This window comes from Phalaenopsis equestris, unplaced genomic scaffold (assembly GCF_001263595.1).
Source record: "Phalaenopsis equestris unplaced genomic scaffold, ASM126359v1 Scaffold000533, whole genome shotgun sequence".
In the NCBI taxonomy this organism is placed as follows: domain Eukaryota; kingdom Viridiplantae; phylum Streptophyta; class Magnoliopsida; order Asparagales; family Orchidaceae; genus Phalaenopsis; species Phalaenopsis equestris.
Genome location: NW_018164973.1, coordinates 534,784 through 557,566, shown reverse-complemented (window position 1 = coordinate 557,566; position 22,783 = coordinate 534,784). Strand labels below are relative to the sequence as shown.

The following is a 22,783-nucleotide window of genomic DNA, read 5'->3' as shown; positions in this document are numbered from 1 at the left end:
CAATTTAGCAGTGGCAATGTGTAGAGAATTTTGGGTGTATATATATATATATATATATATATATATATATCGCCAAAATAAAATTTTCATTTATGGAAAGTCGATACAAAGGTTTTCGTGAGTGGGTGCTAGAACCCACTCACAAGACATACAAAACTTAAAAAAAAGTACTTAAAATGTACAAGTATACCCCAAAAAAATAAGATTTCGTGAAATCGTAGAAGAGCACCGAGCAAGAGTAGAGGAGGCCAATCATGATGGGAAGATTTTCCTTTCCCCCTACTCCTGGTTCTAGGAATGAAGTCCAGCAACAAATTGTGAAGGGGGCTATTCTGGAGGTGAGGCATCCATTTTTTCTTCCTCTTGTATTTTTGAACCTGTCATTCATCTTTCACTTGTTGTTCGAGCTGATCATTTATAGGATTTTCAGTGGATAACTCACATTGATCTTGGCATTCCTCCAATGTATGAGTACCTTCCCCAACAGCAAGTGGTGCCAACTCATTTGGGTGAACATCTAAGACAACCAAATGAGAGGGATTAGGAGTCTCAGTAGGCTTGCTTAGAGGTGGGTCCTCATCATATTCATTGGGAGCAGTATCATGTTGTGTAGGACCATTTCCATTGTTAGGAGTGGGGACAGCAAGCAGCTCATCTATCTGGTTAACATTAGTAAAAGCAGGTTCCAATAAAGTTGCAGGGCCTAAAGTTGCCTCTTGGGTAGCACTGACAGAATTAACATATTCAAGAATAGATTGCATTCTGTTCTAAAAAAGCACTGTCAGAAATAACATGTTTAGGAATAGATGGTTCCTTTGTATGTTGTTCAACCATAGACTTATCTATATCTAGTTGTATTGGAATATTGGGTTTCAACTTTGGGTGTAATCTGAAGCATTTACCATGCTTGTTTGTCAAACATCTTACAATGATTGTAGTAGCAAGGTTTTTGTTCCATAATGATTTATTGTCAGTAACCATTGTGAGCAGTGTCAAGCCAGATTTCTTCTATATCTGGAAGTGTAATATCCCTCTTTATTAAAATCCTTGCGGCAGAAGGTCTTGACAGATTAAAAGTAGAAATGTCTAACTTCATTGGTTTTCCAATAATAGCACCAATAGCATATAGTACTTAATGGTTGAAAAAATGAAGCTTGAGTCAAGGTAATTTAAACCATATAGGAATAATGGGAGGTTCTTGACTTGGATCAAAGTCAACGGACCATTTAAGCAATTTCATATGTTTTTCATTAATTAAGATGAATTTCTTCGAAAATATCCATGCATAGTCTTCTTCTTTGTTCAGTTGTATCATAACATGTCTTTTATCAAATAGTCCCACCTTCCAGTCCCCAAATAGTTTGAAATCTTCAAAAATTTTCCTAATAGTTTCCATCTTAAGATGACCCAATTAAAACTTTTCAATCAATGTAAATTTATGATTTTCAGCAAGGGTTGAAATTTCAGTGTTAGAAAAAATAAAAGCTAGTTTGCCCCCCTTTTTTTCCTGATTTTTTTATGAAGTTACAATCTCCATGTCCCGCAAATGAATCATGATGCATCTGCGGAAAAACCAAACTATCCCCGAGTTGGAAAGGAGCACTGCATTTATCAATCACAGAAGCATATGAGGGTTTACCCATATTAGTAGGTTCAGTCAGAAAAGAAGATGAGAGAGCTGTCATGAAATCAGAATAACAGAAGACCGCAAAAATACCAAGAAGACATGATAAGGATAACACCCTGACACAAACACATCACCACCAGAAGTCGGGGCAGCGGCGAACCCAGCAAACCATGATCAGAACTCAAAGCAGTAGAAAGGAAGAAACTCGCCCAAATCTGCTGTCGCCGAAACCCTAAAACGAAGAAACTACAAAGTCGCCATAGCCGACTTTCGACGCATAACCCCTTCTCGAAACTCCAACTCGCCACCTTCTCCGCAAATGAAGGGTGAAACATTAACGAAAGGTCACTTTGCACGCTCAACAGTCATCCACCGTGGAATCGCCATGGAATCACCTTGCCCTAGCTCCCATCATCGTGTTATTAAAGTGGTCTTTTGACTTTGACCCTAATTAGAAACCACCTATTGTTCCTATTTGATTCAAGCTACATGGACTTGAACTCCATTTCTTTAATCATTAGGTGCTCTACACTATTAAGACTGCACTTGGGAGGCCAATGAAGCTTGACATCCCAACATTCAATGTGTATAGACCTTTTGTTGTTAGGATTTTAGTGGAAAGGGACATCACTCTGTCAAATGTTGAGGAGATATGGTTAGGCACTGCCCATAATGGGAATTGGCAAAAGATTGTAGTTGAACAAAGACCTTACTATTGTAATCACTGTAAGATGCTTAGTCATACCAATGAGAGGTGTTATAGGCTCCACACGAATTTAAAAACTAAACAGCCTGAGAAGGGGAACCATCCTGGCCCTCAGGAAAATCATATTGCTGAAGGAACTGACGGAGTGATGCCCAGGTTGCTGTTGAATTGAATATTTCTGCTGCAGTGGGTGGTGATACAAATATTGTTGAAGATCTTAATTTGGTTGTCACTCCCATCCTACTGATGGAGTTAATGCCCAGGTTGCTATTGAATTGAACATTCTAGCTGAACAACTGTTTCTATGAAACCTGGGCAATGGTAATGTTTACTTTTGGCTAGATAAGTGATGCCCTGATGACCTTTTACAATCAAGAGCTGTTGATTTTAACTCCAATCTCAAGGTGGCTGACTGTTGGGATGGGGATCAGTGGTCTACTGCAATTCTAAATTCCCTTCTGGACAGGAATTCTGCTGACTGCATTTCCAAATTGCGTATTGTCATTTGGCAATAAAATCATTTGATCAGAGGACATGTAAAATATCCTTACTAGAATGAGATTTTTAAGAGTGCTTATAGAGATATAGCCGATATACCATTTGATCAGCCCATGGTGGCTTTGATTGTATTTAAAATAGAAATTTACATCTCTATGTCCATAGCACAACGTAGGCTTCATGTCTATTGAATATGATAACCATTGTCCTATGTTTGCAGCTTAAAATTAATGTAATAAAATAAATCAAATATGAAGTCAGTCTGTACAGATTGACGCTTGCATTGCCATTATATTTTATACATTTATAGGAGAGCATTTTCTCGACGACACTTATACTTTGTAAATTGGTGTGACAAGAATCGATCACTAAGATGACCAATGTGATTCCCAAGCTCTGTTTAATTGCTACCGAGAAAGGAGAGGTTACATGGCCAACATAACTTATCCTTGTTCATTACAAGGTCTTCGGATTGATGGATTGAATTGACCTTAAAACTAGGATTAATAATGACTTGTGTAAATTTCAAGGGTGAAACTTCTTTAAGGTGAGGACATGAACGAGCATTTCTTCGTTAGAATAACTGAGTTTGATAAATGGGTTAATCAAATGGATTAAGGGTGATTAGCGTTAGCATTTCTTCTTTTATTTGGGTCTTTTTCAGACTGATCTATCCTATAATAGATATTGTGAAGCCAACAATTTATTCCATGTTTCAAATCTACTCAATACTTCTTTCCGGCCTAAACCCTCACAATAAGAAAATAAAAATAAAAATAACAGTTACAGTAACTAAAGATTCCTGCTTTGTCCAACTATATGGAGATAAAATTCATAAAAATAAGTTTCAGGGCATAGGCATGAAAAATTAACATATGACAGAAAAACATAAGAGCCTATGGGAAGATTTATGATATAGCTCAAATAGTCAAAAACTGTAACAATGCACTAACCCCTTTCATGTAAAATATCAGAAGAATTTGGCTCAAATTCTAATGCTTTCGTTAAGTCCTCAATAGCCTACAAATTAAAATATATAATTAGATGAAAAAGATTCCATGGAGTAAACAGGCGGCAATGCTTAAATTGTAGGTGTCATTTTATGGAGTGCCTAATATGCAAACACAAAATATAATCAATCTGTCGCCAAGTTTTCTTATGAAGATGTCATTTGCAGCAACACAAGCAAACGATAAAGTAAAAAAAGAAAATTCTGTTTGATAATTTATTCCTGAAATCTCAAGGCACAGTGTTTAAAAGCTGCATAAAAAAGTGAAACTGTATGCTTAATTCAATGATGCATCCTTAGTAGAGTGGAACTCCTTTGCTGCAGCATGAAACTAAACTTTGCAGTATTCATTTTAACATCATAATTTGTATCTATTATTGAAAGCTAATCCATGCAAAATATACAAAAGATTTAATGCATTAACTGAAAATGTACGCTGAAAGAAACAGTTGGATGCAACAAATATAGGATTCATCACTTTGCATCTTCAAATGCTTTAAAGAATGTACTTGTAGAAATTACAGTTGAAATGAAATCGGATGGCAAACAAACAACCAAAACTTCAAGATAATGTGCTGTCCTATCGCGCGTGGTTCACAATGCTACACACATAGTGCTCTTACATCTCCAATCTTATAGAGAAACCCTCAAATGCAGTGAGGGCATAAAAAAAAATATTATGTAAAACAGTTACTGTGATTATGACTACAGACACACAGTTGCTTACATTTATGGGGGACCTATGCCATATTTTATTAGTATAGTATCTGCACAGAATTGAAAGAAAGAAAAAGCCTTGCCTCCTCAAATTCACCTAATGCAGCACGAGCTTGTCCCCTCCGTTTCCAAGCTTCTCCAGCAGATGAATTGCACTTAATAGCCTAAACAAGAAGCACTCTCAGAAGAAAGAATGGGTAAATAATCAAATCTAATACATATTACCATAGTAAAATCATCAATAGCAGCTTCCAGCTCTCTTTTGAAAGCATAAGCTGTTCCTCGACCTATAAGAGCCTCAGCATATTTAGGGTTTTCGTTCAGGACCTGCATAAATATTGAATAGATAATGGTGCTCAATTTATTAACTAAGAAGGCCATGTACAGCAAAAGTGGAGATCAAGCATACCCGGTCAAAAATGGATATAGCTTCTCCATATTTCCCTTTATTGACCTGCAAAAAAAATTCCCTCCTTTCTGGATCAAATTAAGAGGTGATGATTTCAAAATGCACTAAACCACAATCTGCATCCACTAGAAACAGGAAAAAATAAGAAGGCTAACCCAAGTAAATTTTTTCACCTAGTATACGTAACCAACTGTAATCAAATTTTATAAATTATTTTATTAAAATATGAATCACAGCATGCAATAGCCCCATCCCGAATTTGTTAAGTTAACCTTGACAGGTAAAAAGTAAAAAAACAAAACCAAAAAAAAAACACAGTTGGTAACTTAAAAAAAAAGAAGAAAAAAATAAATTAAATTTTTTTTAAAAAAAGAAGCATCTCCCACTGCCTCGCCAACTCCATGCGCAGAGAAAAATGCCTGACTATTTAAAAAAAAAATTAAAACCAGCCCTAGCCCAATATTTCTGACTTTCAAATCTCTCACTAACCATCTCCCTTTTTCTCTATCCAACCCAAATACCAGAATCTTTTGGGTAGAGAAACAAGAAAGTCGCGACAAGAGCTAATGGGTTATGGCATCAATCGGCCTAGTAAAAGAGCGAAGCAGGAAGTTGTGCTTAAGAGCTCGAAGGAGAAGGCATAAACAGGGTCTACCACAAGTGAACAAGCAGAAAAGTTGCATGGGAGGTTTGCTGGAAAAGCCTTGATGATAACAACATGCAGACCAGAAGAAAAATTTATGAGATTTACAAATTTAAGGCAAAACAAAGCTGAAATGGATGCTTTTTTTAATTAAATTATTTAAATTGTTTAATAAAATTATATCTGTATATTCGTCGAAAGCCCTAGTTTCACGCACATCAGCCTTCTTCCTCCCTTCAGTCTCGACTTTACCCGCACAGCTTGGCTTCTTCTCCTTTTGACAAAGCTGCACTTCCTTCCCTACAAATCCTTCCTCTCCTTTGGTCTCAGCTCTACAAAGAGCAGCGCACACAGAGCTCATGGCTACGGCTCCCCTTTCCCTCTTGACAGAGCCGCGGACCTCCTCCTACCTCTGCCTTTGGACCGCGACTCAACCAACACCGCTCACACACAAAAAAGTCGCTTCCTCCTTTCTCTACAAGCAAGCAAAACGCCAATGCTTCCTTTGGCTAGGGTTCAGCATGTCAGAACACAACGTCAAAGCCGCACGACCACCTACCTTCCTCCTCGACCAATCGACCAAGGCTCGACATCGTCTCCTACGCAGCAAGGGTTGACATCCTTCCTCTTTTTCTTTCTCCTCTTCTTCACTTCCCTCTCCTGCAGTTTGTATCTCGTCGGTTCGAATGAGAGGAATTGTTAATCTGAAGGGATGTTTATATTTATTTATTTATGTAATTTCAATTATTACAATCTCTCATCCTTATAAAATTTTCATCCTAAAAATTTGAAATGTATCATAAAAGTAAACATACCTCAAATGAAAAGTTTTGCATATCTTTACAGAAGGTTTCACCCAAGTAGCATTCTTCTCTTCGTGCTTCCTAAGGTAATGCTCTTCAAATGTGTTTTCTTTTCCATCGACAAATTCCATGATCTGTGTGATAAGTTATCACAAGAAATTACCCAATTCGTTAACAAATAATGGATTTGATGAAGCCATGTCATGTGATGGAGAGGGAAAAAAGAAGTAGGGTTCTAACAAAGATAGCGGGTTCTGAAAGGAGCGGATTTTTCGAAAGAAGAGGGATGGTTTGAATTTATTTTCTTAGTGTTCAGTCCGGAAGAAAAAGAGAGGTTTCCTTAAACCGAAGTGCAGGTAGCCTTTTTTTTTCTTGTCCTTCTGAACTGAAAAAAATGAATTCAAATCGAGCCCTCTTCTTCCAAAGAACTCACTATTTTCAGAACCCACTCTTAGCAGGAACCATAATTCTCTCTCTTTCTCTCCATCATAAGCGTAGCTTCATTCAATCCGTCATTCATTAACAAATTGGTGAATTTCCTGTGCATAGCTTGCCCCACTGATCACTGAATTACTCGATGAAAAAGAAAAAATGCATTTGAAGAGCATGAACTTAGGAAGAACTGATAAGAAATGGATAATACTTACAAGAAAATTTCTATTATGCAAAAAAGAAATCAATGGCCTTCATTTCAGGTATGTTTGCTTTAATAATACATTTCAAAGTTCGAGGACAATTTTAAGGGAGACTGTAGTAACTGTCATTAAAAAAATAAATAAATAAATATAATAACAAAATTAATAATGATAAATTAAATGGATACTTAGAATAAGCATCCCTCCAGTTACGACTTAAGAATCATATTCCCCCTTTCAAATCAATAAATCCCCCCAATCAAACCGAAGAGAGACAAACCGCAGAAGGAGAAGAAAGATGAGAAGAGAAAGAAAAAAAGAAAGAAGGAAGTCATTGCTTACTGCATAGGAGATGACATAGAACCCTAGTCGATCGATCGAGGAGTAAGGAAGGTGGTCATGCGGCTTCGACGTTGTGTGCTAGTGTGAACCCTAGCCGAAGAAAGCAAAAACTATTTGCTTGCGTGTAGAGGGACGAAGAAGTGTTGTTGTATGTGTGCGGTGTTGGGTTGAGATGCGGCCAAAGACAAGAGGAAAGAGGTTTGTGGCTCTGTCGAGAGGAGAAGTGGAGTCGTAGCCGTGAATTATGTGTACGTTGTTCTGGGTCAAGCCAAGACCGAAGGAGAGGAAGATGGAATCGAAGGGGAGAAAGTGTGGCTCTGTCGAGAGGAAAAAAACCAAACAGTGTGAGTCAAGCCGACATCGAAGAGAGGAAAAAGTGAGGTCTCGTGCATGAAGATAGTGTTGTCGATTGATATTTTTGTGTGTGAAATTTTCTTAAATAAATTAAAATAAATTATATAAAATTTTAAACTTACTTTTTATATTCGATCAACAGCCCTAGCTTCACCCACAACGACTCCCCTTCGTCCGCCCTTATGTCCCAGCTTGAAGCGCACGGTTTAGCTTCTCCTCTTGATAGAGCCGCACTTTCTCCCCTTCGACTCTTTTCTCTCCTTCAGTCTCAGCTCGACTAAGGGCAGCGTGCGTCGAGCTCACGGCTACAGCTCCCATTCCCCTCTCGACAGAGCCACGAACCTCCCTACGCATCTCAACCTAACAACACACACGCACTACAACGCCGTTTCCTCAATCCTTTACACGCAAGCAGAATGTCTTTGTTTTCTTCGACTAGAGTTCAGCATGTCAGAATAGCATCGAGGCCGCACGATCAGCTTTCTTCATCTTCGACCGATCGCCAGGGCTCAATGACATCTCCTATGCAGCAGAAATTGACTTCCTTCTCATTTTCTTTCTCCACCTCTTCCTTTTCCTTTTGTGAATTGTCTCGCGTTGATTCAAATGAAAGAAATTATTGATTCGAAAGAGAGAATAGTCGTAATTGAAGGCATGTTTATTCTTAGTGTCATTTCAATTTGTCATTATTATTATTATTACTTTGTTTACTTTCAGTTATTATAATATCCCCCATAAAAATTTCGTTCTTGAAATTTGAGAAGTATCATGAAATCAAACATGCCTCAAACAAAAAACTGTGGATATTTTTCTTGCATAACAAAAGCTTTTTCCCAAGTAGTATCTTTCTCTGATCCATGCTTCCTTAGGGAATCCTCTTCAAATGCAAATTTTTTTTTCCGTCAACGATTTTATGATCCGTGAGACAAGCTATACTCAAGAAATTACATGATTCGTAAACAAATGATGGATTGAATGAATTCATGTCTTGCAATAGAGAAGGAGAGAGGGAGGGTTAGGGGTCTTGCCATTCTTGGAAGAGAAGGGCTTGATTTGAATTTATTTTTTAGTGTTGGGTCTAGAAGGAAAAGAGAAAGATTTCCTCAAATCGAGAAGTGCAGGTAGCCTTTTTTTCCTTTCCTTTTGTGCCAAATACTAAAAAATAAATTAAAATTAAGCCCTCTTCTTCCCAAGAACCCACTCTGGCAAGAACTTGCTCTAGCAAAAATCTGCTTCGGCGAGAACATGCTCTCTTCGTGAGAACCCTAACCCTCTCTCTCCATCACAAGACATGGTCTCATCCAATCAGTCATTTGTTAACGAATCGGGTAATTTCTTGTACATAGCTTGCCTCACGAATCATGAGATTCGTCGATGGAAAAGAAAAAAACACATTTGAAGAACATTACCTTAGGAAGCATGGATCAGAGAATGATGCTACTTGGGAGAAAATTTATGTTATAAAAAAAGATATCCACAGTTTTTTATTTGAAGAAGTTTGCTTTAATGATACATTTCAAATTTCGAGAATGATATTTTAATAAGTAGGTGAGATCGTAATAACTTAAATTAAAAATAAATAAATAAATATAATAATAATATTAATAATGATAAATCGAATAGACACTAAGATTAAGCATTCCCTTGTCAAATTAACGATTCCCCTCATTCGAGCCAACGAGAGACAAATCCCAGAAGAAGAGAAGAAAAGTAGAAAGAATAAAGTCATCGCTTGCTACGCAAAAGACAGCATCAAGCCCTAGCTGATAGATCGAGGAGGAAGGAGGTTGTTCGGCCCCAACAGTGTGTTCCGACGTGTCAAACCACCCCAACAGAAAAAAAACAGCGATGTTCTGCTCGTGTGTAGGAGGAAGCGGCATTGTCGTGCACATACAGTGTTGGATTGAGACGCGATCGAAGGTAGAGAGAGGTTTGCGGCTCTGTTGAGATAAGAAGGGGAGTCATAGCCATGAGCTTTGCGTGTGGTGCTTTGGGTCGAGCTAAGATTGAAGGGGAGGAAATGTGGCTTTGTCGACGGAAGAGGAAGCCAAGCCGTACAGGTCAAGCCGAGACCGAAGGGAAGAAGAGGGGAGTTATCATGCGTGAGGCTTGAATTGTCGACCGAATATAAAAGGTAAATTTAAAATTTTATATAAGTTATTTTAAGTTATTTAAAAAAATTATATATGTATATATTGATTGATAACCCTAGCTTCACGCACGACAACTCCCCTTCTTCCTCCCTTCAGTCTTGGCTTGACTCGCATTTCCTCCCCTTCGACTCCTTCCTCTTCTTCGATCTCGGCTCGACCAACAGTAGTGCACACAGAGTTCAAGGCTACGATAGCCCTTCTCCTCTCAACAGAGCCACATATCTCCTTCCTCCTCTGCCTTCGGTCGTGTCTCAACCGAACACCGCACAAAAATGTCGCTTCTTCGTTCCTCAACATGCGAGCAGAACGTCAACGCTTCCTTCAGCTAGGATTCGGCATGCCAGAACACAGCGTCAAAGCCGCAAGATCAGCTTACTTTTTCACCGATCGACTAAGGCTTGACATCGTCTCTTCACATCAAGCGATAACTTCCTTCTTTTTATCTTTTCTCCTTTATCTCTTCCTTCTTCTTTTGTGGTTTTTCTCTAGTCGATTCGAATAAGGGGAAGGCGAGCCATATTTGAAGAGTAATACCTTAGGAAGCACGAATAAGAGAATGATACTACTTAAAAGAAAGTTTTTGTTACGCAAAAAATATATCCATGGCTTTCATTTGAGGTATGTTTGCATTATTAAAATTTTTAAGATTTTGAGAAAAAAAAAATTTGAGAAAAGATAGTAATAACTGAAATTATACAAATAAATAAATAAATATAATAATAATAATGATGACAAATCAAATACGCTAAGAATAAGCATACTTTTAGTAACGACTTAAGAGTTTTATTCCCCATTTCAAATCAACAGTTCCCCTCATTCAAACAGACATAAGACAAACCTTCAGAAAGAGAAGGAAGAGAAGAAGAGGAGAAAGAAAAAGAGAAGTCACTGCCTGCATAGAAGATGGTGTCGAGCCCTAACAGATCGATCGAGGAGGAATGAAGGTGGTCGTGTAGCTTCGACAATGTATTCCTGCGTGTTGAACCCCAACCGAAAAAAGTAATGTCATTCGGCTCGTGTGTAGAGGAAGGAAGAAGTGACATTGTCATGTGTGTGCAGTGTTCGGTTGAGACAAGGTCGAAGGCAAAGGAATAAGGAGGTTCGTGACTCTGTCGAGAAGAGAAGGAGAGTCGTAGCCATCAGCTCTGGGTCGAGCCGGGACCGAAGGAGAGGGAGTCGTAGGGAAGTGCGGCCCTATCAAGGAAAGAAGAAGAGAAGTCGTTCGGGTCAAGCCAAAACCGAAGAGAAGAAGGGAGCTACCGTGCTTGAATATAGGGATGCTAGCAGAATAAAATAAATGTATATATTTGTATATATATATATATATATATATATATATATATATATATATATATATCAATCGATAGCTCTAGCTTCACACACGACAGCTCCCCTTCTTGCTCCCTTAGGTCTCGGCTAGACCAACACAGCTTTGCTTTTTCTCCTCTCGGCAGAGCCGCACTTCCTCTCCTTGAGTCTCAGCTAGATCCGAGCAGCGCATGCAAAGTTTAAGGCTACGACTCCCCTTTTTGTCTTGACAGAGCCGCAGACCTCCTTCCTCCTCTACCATCAGGCGTGTCTCAACCCAACGTCGTACACACACAAAAACATCATTTCCTCCTTCCTCTACACTCGAACAGACCGTTGATGCTTCCTTCAACTAGGGTTCAGCAAGCCCGAACACAAAGTCGAAGTTGCACGACCAACCACCTTCCTCTTCGACGGATCGCCTAGGACTCGACGTCATCTCGTACGTGGCAATTGATGACTTCCTTCTCTTTTTCTATCTCATCTTTTTCTCTTCCTTCTCCTTCTGTAGTTTGTCTCTCGTCTATTTAAATGAGATGAATTGTTGATTTGAAAGGAGGAATACGACTCTTAAGTCGTAACTGAAAGGATATTTATTTTTAGTGCCTATTCGATTTATCAATATCACTATTTTTATTATATTTATTTATTTGTTTTATTTCAGTTATTACAATCTCCTTTTCTTAAAAGAATTTTATCTTCAAAATTCTGAAAGTATCATGAGACCAAACAAACCTCACATAAAAAGTTGTGGATAAATTCTTGCATAACAAAAATTTTCTTCCAAGTAGCATCCTTCTTTAATTCGAGCTTCTTATCGTATTGCTTTTTAAATTGGTTTTTCTTTTCCATCAATGAATTTCATAATCTATGAGCAAGCTATGCACGAGAAATTACACGATTCATTAACTAAGAATGGATTGGATGAAGACATGCCTTGCGATTGAGAGAGAGTGAGGGTTAGTGTTCTTGTGAAGAGAGCAGGTTCTGAAAAGAGGGCTTGAATTTATTTTTTAGCGCTCGATTTGGAAGGAACAAGAAAGGTTTCCATGAACTGAAGTTCGGGTAGCTTTTTTTCCTTTTCCTTTTAAAACGAACACTAAAAAATAAATTCAAATCGAGCACTCTTTTTCCCAAGAACCTACTTTTTTCAGAACTCACTCTCTTTATAAAAATCCTAACCCTCCATCTCTCTCTCTTTCTCTCCATCGCAAGACATGAATTCATCTAATCCATCATTTTCAACGAATCAGGTAATTTCTTATGCATATCTTGCCTCACAGAACATAGAATTTGTCAATGAAAAAGATAAAATGCATTTGAAGAGCATTACCTTAGGAAGCATGGATCAGAGAATGATGTTACTTAGGAGAAAGTTTATGTTATGCAAAAAAATATATACGGTTTTTCATATGAGGCATGTCTACTTTCATGATACATTTCAAACTTCGATGAAGAAATTTTTTGTAGCGGAGATTGTAATAACTGAAAATAAACAGATAAATAAATAAATATAATAATAATATTAATAATAATAAATCAAAGACACAAAGAAGAAGCATCTCTTCAATTACAACTTAATAGTCATATTCCCCTTTTCGAATCAACAGTTCCCCCCATTTCAAACCGACGAGAGACAAACAACTAAAGAAAGTCACCGCTTACGGCATAGGAGAGAGTTGAGCCCTAATCGATCGGTCGAGGAGGAAGGAAGTTGGTCGTGCAACTTTCAACGTCGTGTTCCAACGTGTCAGACCCTAGCCCAAAAAAAACAATGACGTTCTGCTTGCATGTAGAGGAAAGAGGAATCAGTGTTGTCGTGCATGTGTAGTGTTGTGTTAAAGTGCAACCGAAGAATGAGTAGGAATGAGGTTTGCGGCACTGTTGAAAGAAGGTGAATCGTAGTCGTGAGCTCTGCGTGTGCTACTCTGGGTTGAGCCGAAACCGAATGAGAGGAAGGATTTGAAGGGGAGGAAATGCAGCTCTGTCGAGAGGAGAAGAAGCCAAGCCATTCGGATCAGCTGCCAGGACCGAAGGGAAGACGGGGAGCAATCATGCGTGAAACTAGGGTTGTTGATCGAATATAAAAGGAAAGTTTAAAATTATAATTAAGTTATTTAATAAAAAAATATGCCTGTGTGTGTGGGGGTATGTTTATTTAATTGATGTTAATGTAAAACTTTATTGAATCATAACTCTAAATATAGAAATTTCGTCGATCTCAACAAATAGGCAAGTGAGAGTTTTAATTTTCTTTAGGTTAAATAGTAAACAAAATTGTGTTTAAATTGCTTTATGATTATTAATGATATTTAATTGCAACACTTTAAATAAATAAATATAATACTAATTTTAATAAAGATAAATTGAATAGGCACTAAGAATAAGTGTCCCTTAAATTATGACTCAAGTCGTATTCCCTCATATCGAACCAAGATAACCAATATACGAGAAACAAAACCACAGAAGGTGTAGGAAGAGAAGGAGAGAAGAAGAGAAGAAAGAGGAAGAGGAAGGCTCGTGCGTGCAATGATGAATTGACTGGAGTTGTCCAAGTCGGCACTGCTTTAGTGGGGCAAGCATGAAGTTCTAATCAAAGCCGATGAAAGAAAAGGAGACGGCTTTGTGTGCTACTTTGTCGTGTTGTGCCAAGGACTTTACGCGTGGGAAGAAGAGGGGAAGGGGAGTTGAGCCTTGCCTACAGAGGAAGAGAAACTACGGCTTCGACACCGACCCCTAGCCGAAGAAAGCAACGACATTCTACTTGCGTGTAGAGGAAGACGGAAGTGTCGTTGTCAAGTGTGTGTCGTGACAGAGTGAGACACGGTAGAAGGCAAAGAAGGAAGAAGTTCTATGGCTTTGTCGAGAGGAGGAGAGCCATAGTCATGACCTCTGCATGCGCTGCTCTGGGTCACGCTGAGATCAAAGAAGAAGAGGTAAGGCAGAATCATGCTATGTTTTGTCCGGTCAAGCCGTGACCTAAGGTGAGGAAGAAAGAGAAAACCCTGTGCATGCATGAGTAAGGCCATCTGAAGGATATAAAGTTATATTTAGGATTTTAAATAAGCATCTAAAGGATATAAAGCTATATTTAAGATTTTAAATAAGTTAATTGATATATTATTATATAATTAAATACACATATATATGTTGTATAGTTGTGTGTGTGTATGTTTGTGCAAGAGTATGTATTTATTTAAATAGTGTTAAAATAAAGTTTACTTGAATCAGAATGAAATTGAAGGGAGATTTAGTTTTGAGATTGATGGGTAAATCACTAAGGTATGTTTTAACTAAAGCTAAAGTTTAATTTGCTTAACGTAGAATAAATATATTTAATACAAATGTTAATGTTAATTTTTAACAATGATTTAAATAGAAGAACATTTGAACCCAGAAAATCAGAAGTTAGGGAGTTAGTGAGACAAGCAAGTTGAATAAGATGAGTAATTATTTTTATGTATTAAGTTAATATTTTATTAAATGAATAACTGCTTTATTAATTAGTTTAAAAATAATATTTAGCTCGTTGTTAAATTTGAAAATTTGAAATATGTTTCACAAACGAGAGGAAACTAACAGACATGTGAAAGTACATTTTAAAATATTGCTAATTGATATGAAATGATAAATAAATGATTAAATCATACAAAATTACTCCGATGTGGTACTAGCAAAGGATGTGATGTACCCGCGTACGATAAAGAAAAGCATAAAGATATACCTTTGAATGCAAATTAGGGTACCTACGGGCAAAATTTTGAGGAAACTTTTAAATATCAAGATAATCCTAGTATAGTTCTTAAACAAGTTAAAAAAGATAAATATTTAAATTGAAGTTGGAAGGGATAAAATTAAAATAGAAGTTTATAGTTTTATAAAGTGATTAACTACATTTTTTTAGTTATTCATACAAAACATTGGCATAATAATTTAATGTATATTAAGATTATAATTATTTACAAAGTCAAACTTACTGTTGAAATTAATTATTTGTTTCAGGAAAAGAAAAGTTGTACATTAATATGTCTGACATGAGAGACTTAGTTTACAATAGGAAGACTACAGCTGATAGGTATTATGTTATGATGTGTTTGTAGTCTATTTTTACACTGTTTTCTTTTGGATAGTGATATACTGTTGTATGGAATTAGATATTTTACTTGTAGAGATTTCTCTTATTACTAGATGATTTAAATTTTCTTATGTGTATTTGTGGATTATTAATGGCTTTTTTATATATTGAAAGTTTCTGAAAAATATGTGAAAAGAAAATGAAATGTGAATATCGATCGATTGCGGTTCCTGACTTAGTTAATTCTAAGCTATCAGGTCAGATCATGACACTTGAATCAAAGTGCATAAGAGCAACACAAACTAAGTGCATGAAGTTTGATGAGGATTTTGAAAATTTCGGCTAACTCTACGACATGATAAAGTTTGATTATAAGATATCTGCTTTGTTAGACAAATTTAAAGTAAATTGTTCTTGGAAAGCATATTCAAGCAGTTCGACGGCTGGACGGATTAAAAACAATAGTCAAACGATGAAATGGTGTGTTATGGATGATGAGAAGGATCCACCACTTGTTCCTGAACAAGATATTGACGCCCTAGTTACAAGAGGAAGAAGATATAAGACTCAGGAGAGCATAAAATAGAGAAAAAGTTTACAAACACAACAACAATAGTCAAAAGTCCTCAAAATAGAAAAATAAAACATATAAAATAGTCACATACTAAAAAGAAACCCTAACTAACCTTCAAATAATAAAATAAAATTGCCAGCGGGCCTGACAGCAAAATTCCTAAAAGGGAGGCCCGTCGTAAGTCTATCGAGATAGAATCTCGCATTGGTTCCTTGTGCATAGGAATTCCTGCGAATCACTTGCGATCTAATCCCGCAATCGTAGAAAAATGCAGAATCCCACATCCGCACTCTGCTAGAATGTGATCTTGCAACCCATAAGTGCATCCCACCTCATCCTCCCCGAGTAGGTTTTTTCTTCTTCACTGGAAGCTTCTTGAATCGATTTATGTTTGAAGCAATCCTGCAAAATTTATGATCAGGTCCATCTCTGGCAACTTTTCTAAGTTTATTCTAATAGAATAAATAGTCGTCTTTCTTTGGCACATGCAAACTAAAACTACACATAAATGAGCATTCTCATGATCAAGTTTCGATTCATTAAGTCTATAACATATTTCTCTCTTCGTACTTGATTGAACACATCCAATAAATAAGTCTATTTAGAAGAGCTAACCCTGAAATGTAATCTATGACATACTGGATTCCTCTTAGTAGCGACAACCAAAGAGATAAACCTTTAGTCAAAATATCTGACAAGTCTCTCAGTTAGGGCTGACAAAAAAGCCCGTCGTTAGCGAACAACTCGTGTTTGGCCCATTATATAGCTTGTGTTTGATTCGTTCAATAAGTAAGCGACTCAAACACAACAACAAGTTTTTATTCCATTAAATGGTGTCAGCTACATGAATTTTTTTCTCCATTGCGTCTTATTGAGAAGCATGTATGTAATGTAAAGAGTAAACACAAATAATTTTTTTTTAGCTCGGTTTATAAACGAGCAAAACACGTAAAAGTTTGTTCGTTTGTCTTCAGCTTTTTTTTGCTCAAATAATTTATTTATATCTTTTTTATATTAATTTTTATATGTACTGAAAATGCTAAATTTAATTATTTTTAAAATTTATTTTGGTTATAATAATAAAAAATATGCTTAGGTGTTAGATATGTAAATAAATAAGATATGGGTGTTATGTATGTAAGTTTCTCTAAAATAGAGTACTCGGGTCTCTTCTTCTTATTTAGGAATTATATATGTAAATATATAAAATTGAGTGGTATATATGTAATGTAGTGAGATTTTTCTCACAAAAAGCACGCAGTAGGCCTTATGTTCTGCTTTGAATAGTATATATAAATAAGTAAGAATTTATTGTTATGTATGTAATGGCCCCACAAAGCCACAATTCTATCGAGCTTGCCAAAATTCCACCACTTCCGTTTTATATCTAGTCTCACTTTGTCCGAATAGGAAGCAATTCTTATAAAAAATTCTATTTAAATGTAAAAATGAAAGTTTTTTGCAATTAAAAAGTGAAAAATAATTCAGGTTTTTTGTTTTTTTGGAACTATTTTAAAATAAAAAGCTTATTTCTACCAAGATGAGTTAAAATAAATTAAATATATTAAATAAATAAGTTTAAGAAGCTCAAAATCATGTTGAATATGAGCTAACTCGAACATATCCAAATTTAAATCAAGTCAAACAAGAACTGGGCTATTTTGAACACGAGCTCATTTTGAACATAAAAAAATTTTAAACCAGCTAAACACGAACAAGCTTTGAACTCGCTCATGTTCGACTACTCTCAGCATAAGTTATCCTCTGTCTGGTATCAACTCTTTGGACTCATTCTCGTTTAAGGGTCTGTTTGGGGCAACTGCAGTTGTTTGAAGAAAAAGATCTGAACTGCAGAAGCAGTTTTTGTTCAAGAAGTTGTGATAGCTATTATACATTTTTTTTTTATTTTCAAAAATTCAGATTGCATCTTTCCAGCAGCCAATGCACTTAGTCAAGTCGGGTTAAGTGTCATGTTTTATACTCATGGTGCTCGATCCAATAATTAAACCATGTTTGAACGGTGATATGGACTTAATAAGGTTGTCTTGTATCTCCACCTTCAGGGCATAAGTCTGGATATCCTGTAAGATCGAATGCGGTTGTAACTATAGCACGTTGTCAATGGGTGCCTCAATCCCCCCATATATCAAGTAATAGTGTTCTCCTAGGGCTCCACTAGCTTACACTTCAACATAAGTTGCTTGAACTAAATTTTATGCTCCTCTAATGAGAGATCTTTTAATTGTAAATATTGAAGTCTCAAGAACTTGTCTTGCCTGTAATATGTCGGTAGGTATTTGCACTGCATCACTAATTTCATCTTGGACCAGAGAGTGATTTTACATTTTAATTCCCTCTGTTGAAGATCTTTTAAGTTCTCCCACCATAACAAAGCACTCTTTCTTAAATTAATAGCAACTAATTTGACATTTATATTAGGTGGAACATCCTGGTACTCAAAGATCAGTTCATTGTCTGGAGTCACTTGACACTTCATCCGGATCCATGTGGCAATCAAAATTCAGCAACTCAGCCTTCCTTCCAAAATTCTAATTTCTCCTCTATGATATTCCATGTCAAATCGTCAGAGTATTGATTATTCATCACTGGAGACTTTCTGGTATAAGGCATTCAATTACTCATCTATGATATTCCACGTCGAATTCTTGTTGTGGCAATGGGTGATATCTCTGAGTTGTCTCCTCTTAAAAGTGGCAAGTCTTTGTTACAGTAGGAGGATTTCTTGCAGTATATTCTCCATAGTAAATTCTTAAACACCTCTTTGAGTGTTTCTCATATGCATCATTGTGTTTTTTCTACTAATCAATATATCGGCAGATATAGGATTGCAAATCAAGGTTGGCCTAAGGCTTAGGATTTGGTCGTAGTGTCTGGATTAATTTTTGGTGAAAGTATGAATATTGGATTTTGAAAATTTAGCATTATTACTAGGAAATGTGGAATAGCAAGGGTATTAAACTGATAGAAAATTTAGCATTATTACAAATCACAAATCCCCTAAATTTTAAGATTTGTCGGGCTTTGATACCAAATGGCATGGTTCTAGGGCTCCTAGGAGGTGTGAAAGAGCACAAGAAAAGGATAAATATATTATATAATGGTTAAGGAAAGCGAATGGAAGGATGTTAGCTGAAAGATGGCATGAACGGCGGTTGGACGGTAAACTGAAGCATTAAACAACAATTTTCTGCTTTTGGTAAATTGAAGCATTAAACAGCAATTTTATGTTGTCAAACAACGGTTGGCAGAAGGTGTAAGATGGAGGAGGTGAAAACTAACGTTGGACAGCATATTTGAGCAGTTAAGTGGTTTTCGAGAATGAAAACAATGGTTAAATGGTCAAACGGCTAAATGGTAGAGTATTATGAATAAAAATGAGAATTTACCACCTGTTCCTAAAAAAGATACGACCACACTACTTTAGAAGAAAGAGGATAAATCGCTATGAAGAGTATAAAACAGAAAACAGTATCCAAACACAATAAACAATAGCCAAAAATTCTCAAAAACAGAAAAATAAAACATCTTAAATAGTCACATGCTAGAAAGAAACTTTGATTAGTCTTCAAATGATAAAATAAAATAAAATAAAAGAGTCCACAAGCTTAGTAGCAGAAATCCAGAGCTGGAAGGCAAACCAACATCTCAAAGAACAATACCCTGAAACTTAAATAAATTGGCATATGATTTAGTAAAAAGGCATCAAGTGTAAATTAAGTCCAAAAATGGTAGTATTTGATTATGACCAATTTAGTCTCAAAGTATTACATTTCTCCACTTTAATCCCTCAACTTTACAAAATTGAACCAAAATGATCCCTCACGTAAAAATTATGGTATAAAATTGATCCCATTTTAGTGCTTTTACTATACACGAGTGATTTCAATTAAGTTGTGGAAAAACTATTTTGGATTAATTTTATACAACCAAAGGACTAAATTTAATAAATATGACACTCCGATGCTAAATTAGCTATATATGAATAATCGGAGAACTAATTTTGAGTTTAAACCCTACATTTATATCAAGTAAATCCCCACTAGAATTAGAATCCATACATAGTAATATTTGTGAAACTACAAGTTAAAGTCATTTCTCTCCTTAAAAAAAAGGAATTTAGTGGCCATAAAGAAAGAAAAGTTATTCATAACAGTAAGCCTTTTCTTATCCTGCTCTGAAATACAGCTGAAATGAAAGAAATGAAATAGTTGAACTTGAGCAACGTTTCTCAGCTATTGCATACCTAACCAGTGAGACAAGGGTGCCACCCTTATCGTTACAAGTTATCACAACGAAGTCAATTGATAAAGCCTAGAAAAGCAGAATAAAAGCAAAAGATCACAAAGGTTACCGCATCATTTAAGGGTTTTTTTTTTCTTGAAATTTTACTTGCAGTAAAATAAAGACAATATACTGACCAATACATCAACTTAAATTTGAAAGCCAGATATATGATAACCATCCATCAAAAATTAAAAGTCCAACTTGAAAAATCATACCTGTGCTATTCCTCGGGACAACCGAATATCCAAGTTTATTGTATTGCCAGCAACAAACATTTTGTTGCTAACTTTAGTAGTCTCATCTGATCTACCATATTTCTCAGCAGCGTCACAAGGTTGGATACATATATCTGATGAATCCCTTGCTTTGCTCGGACTTTTAGATTCGGTATCAGTAGACAAAATAGTGTTATTTGGAGAGTCTAAGGCAGAGTCTCCACCAGGAACAAGCTTGCATGTTACCGCATCGGAGCAATCAATGGCATCACTTTTACAGTCCGTAGGTACTACTTCAGCCTCAGCCTCTATTTTCACGGCATTAGAAAATTCATTGGAATAAGATCCATTGGCAAGGGCTGAATTTTGTTTTGCGGATTCCACTAATTCTTCCAGTATCAACAACTGCTTTATATCTGTTGATTCATAAACATTTTTCGTATAGCCTTCCTCCCATACATGCAAAGCGTCCTCCTTCCTGCCTAATGCTGAGAAAGCATTACCTGAAGATAGCATGCAAACATAAATACAGAAACACTATACAACCAACAAATAATTAGGCACAAAAAGAGAGTATCTCAAAAACATTTTCATCTTTCATCTAAGTGGGATTGCTGGAAGCCACAGAAAAGACGAAAGATAAATGATGACTTAACAGCATACACAATAAAACTTTTTAAACAGAAACTCACTCCCAAAAATGCTACCACGTAACCACAACAGTAAACAACAGTCTTACATAGCATTATCCAGCATGTTTCCATGCATTGCAAAGGAAAAATAGAATGCTTAGTTTGCTGGTTGATGGCAAAAATGTAGCCTCAACAAAATTTTCTAATTAGAACACACGTCTTGAATTTATATAGAAAAAAGCAATATTCACAAAGTAGGGAGATTTGTTGAGTCCCCAGTCCACTACCATGTCCAGCCGGGATGCCGATAGCAGTGAACTTGGCGCTACATTGTTAAGAGTCAAGGGACATCTTGTGGAATTGGTCGAAGAGTAGGCTAGTAAGGGTGACATGGATATGCCCTGCCAATGACTCATCGACCTGCGGCTGCATTCTAGGTGAGGTCAAGCTGATCACATAATACTTCACCCTTCCCTAATTTATGCACTGCAGGTGGAGTCCATTGTAGCTGTCTTGCACAGTAGCTAGTTTGGTGCTTCAAGATTTGCTGCTAGATTTTCACTGCCCTCTGACTAATTCTATTGTTGATATTGCCACTGATTTGTGGGGCACTCTAATAATTGCTTTATACCATTATTTGTTGCAACTGAATCCATCCTTCCCTCTGTTTCCTGACTGTAACGGAAGGTTGGACACCTTGTTTTCTCCAATAGTACTGTCTTAGGTAACAAGTATAGCAATTTTTGCTCAGATTGCAACAGGAAACTTGTTTTGTTAGTATCAGAAATTACTAAAATTAAAATTATTGTTCTTGACAAGATTTTAGGGGTTTTGATAAATTATTTATAAAGAGGACCTTATGGGTATCTATTACGTAAAAATTACTGAATCAAAGTTCATGTTTTTCTCTAAAACCAATGTGTGTTATTTAGATGTGAGCTCATAGAATTTGGAGCAAATCTTGATAACAACTTTTTGAGAATGATTCTCAAATCGTACCAGCCTGAGGCTCAAACATTCCAATTAAAAATTTATATCATTGCTCCTTTCATCTAATTGTGTTTTGATTCATTTGGCAAGCGTAATTGATATTTAATCAACTTTGTTACATGCCACCTATCTTTCGGAGGTGTAAATTCAAAATCAATATGAGGGTTTATTTTTTCCCAAATTTCTTGCAAATTTACAGATTTTGGCGACACCTATATAATTGTTTTGAATGAATAAAATGCACTTTCTAATTTTGCATTAAAAGAGACTAATCATCAGTAGAAGGCATGAATTCATTATTTATAAGGATTCTCACATATCAATAATCCTAACACTACTCGTAATCTTATCCAGCATGTATTGGTGGCAGGATCAAAAATTTAGCTAAACCTCCACACATGTAGGTGAAATGGTCTCATAGCTAAACATAGATGCACATGCGACTTCAAAAGCCCAAGTTGTTTTCAATGTGTTTTTGTGCACTTGTAAGATACACTTATCCCCTGGCACACATCCACGCATAATACTAGAAAGCATATCTAATGGTGAATTTCGAGACTAGCTTCTAAATTAGGTTGCAAAAAGAATGGCTCAGTAGTCTTGATCACCGTGTAGCTCTCAACATATGTGGTTGGTTTCTGAATCTCATAATTCACATAGTTGATCTGGTCAACTATGTTATTCAAGAGACTACACTCTCCACATTTTAATTAAATAATAGTCAACTACTCAACTGAATCTTGATAAAAAAAATAGCCGTGTGCAATATGAGAGGGTGAAAGAACATG

General features: G+C 36.3%; 1 protein-coding gene across 3 annotated transcripts in view; it reads right to left on the bottom strand.

The window, feature by feature from the left end:
- The window catches only part of LOC110028840 (suppressor of RPS4-RLD 1), a 152,095-nt gene that overhangs the window by 104,780 nt on the left and 24,532 nt on the right, over nucleotides 1-22,783 (bottom strand). For 2 of the 3 annotated variants that reach the window (XM_020730852.1, XM_020730854.1), the window contains exons 3-7: nucleotides 20,374-20,876; nucleotides 4,967-5,011; nucleotides 4,783-4,884; nucleotides 4,641-4,721; nucleotides 3,785-3,851 (exon numbers count right to left, since the gene is read on the bottom strand). In XM_020730852.1, the coding sequence (XP_020586511.1) occupies nucleotides 3,785-3,851; nucleotides 4,641-4,721; nucleotides 4,783-4,884; nucleotides 4,967-5,011; nucleotides 20,374-20,876 (798 nt within the window). The remainder of the gene's footprint in view (nucleotides 1-3,784; nucleotides 3,852-4,640; nucleotides 4,722-4,782; nucleotides 4,885-4,966; nucleotides 5,012-20,373; nucleotides 20,877-22,783) is intronic. The other variant, XM_020730853.1, reaches the window with a different exon arrangement.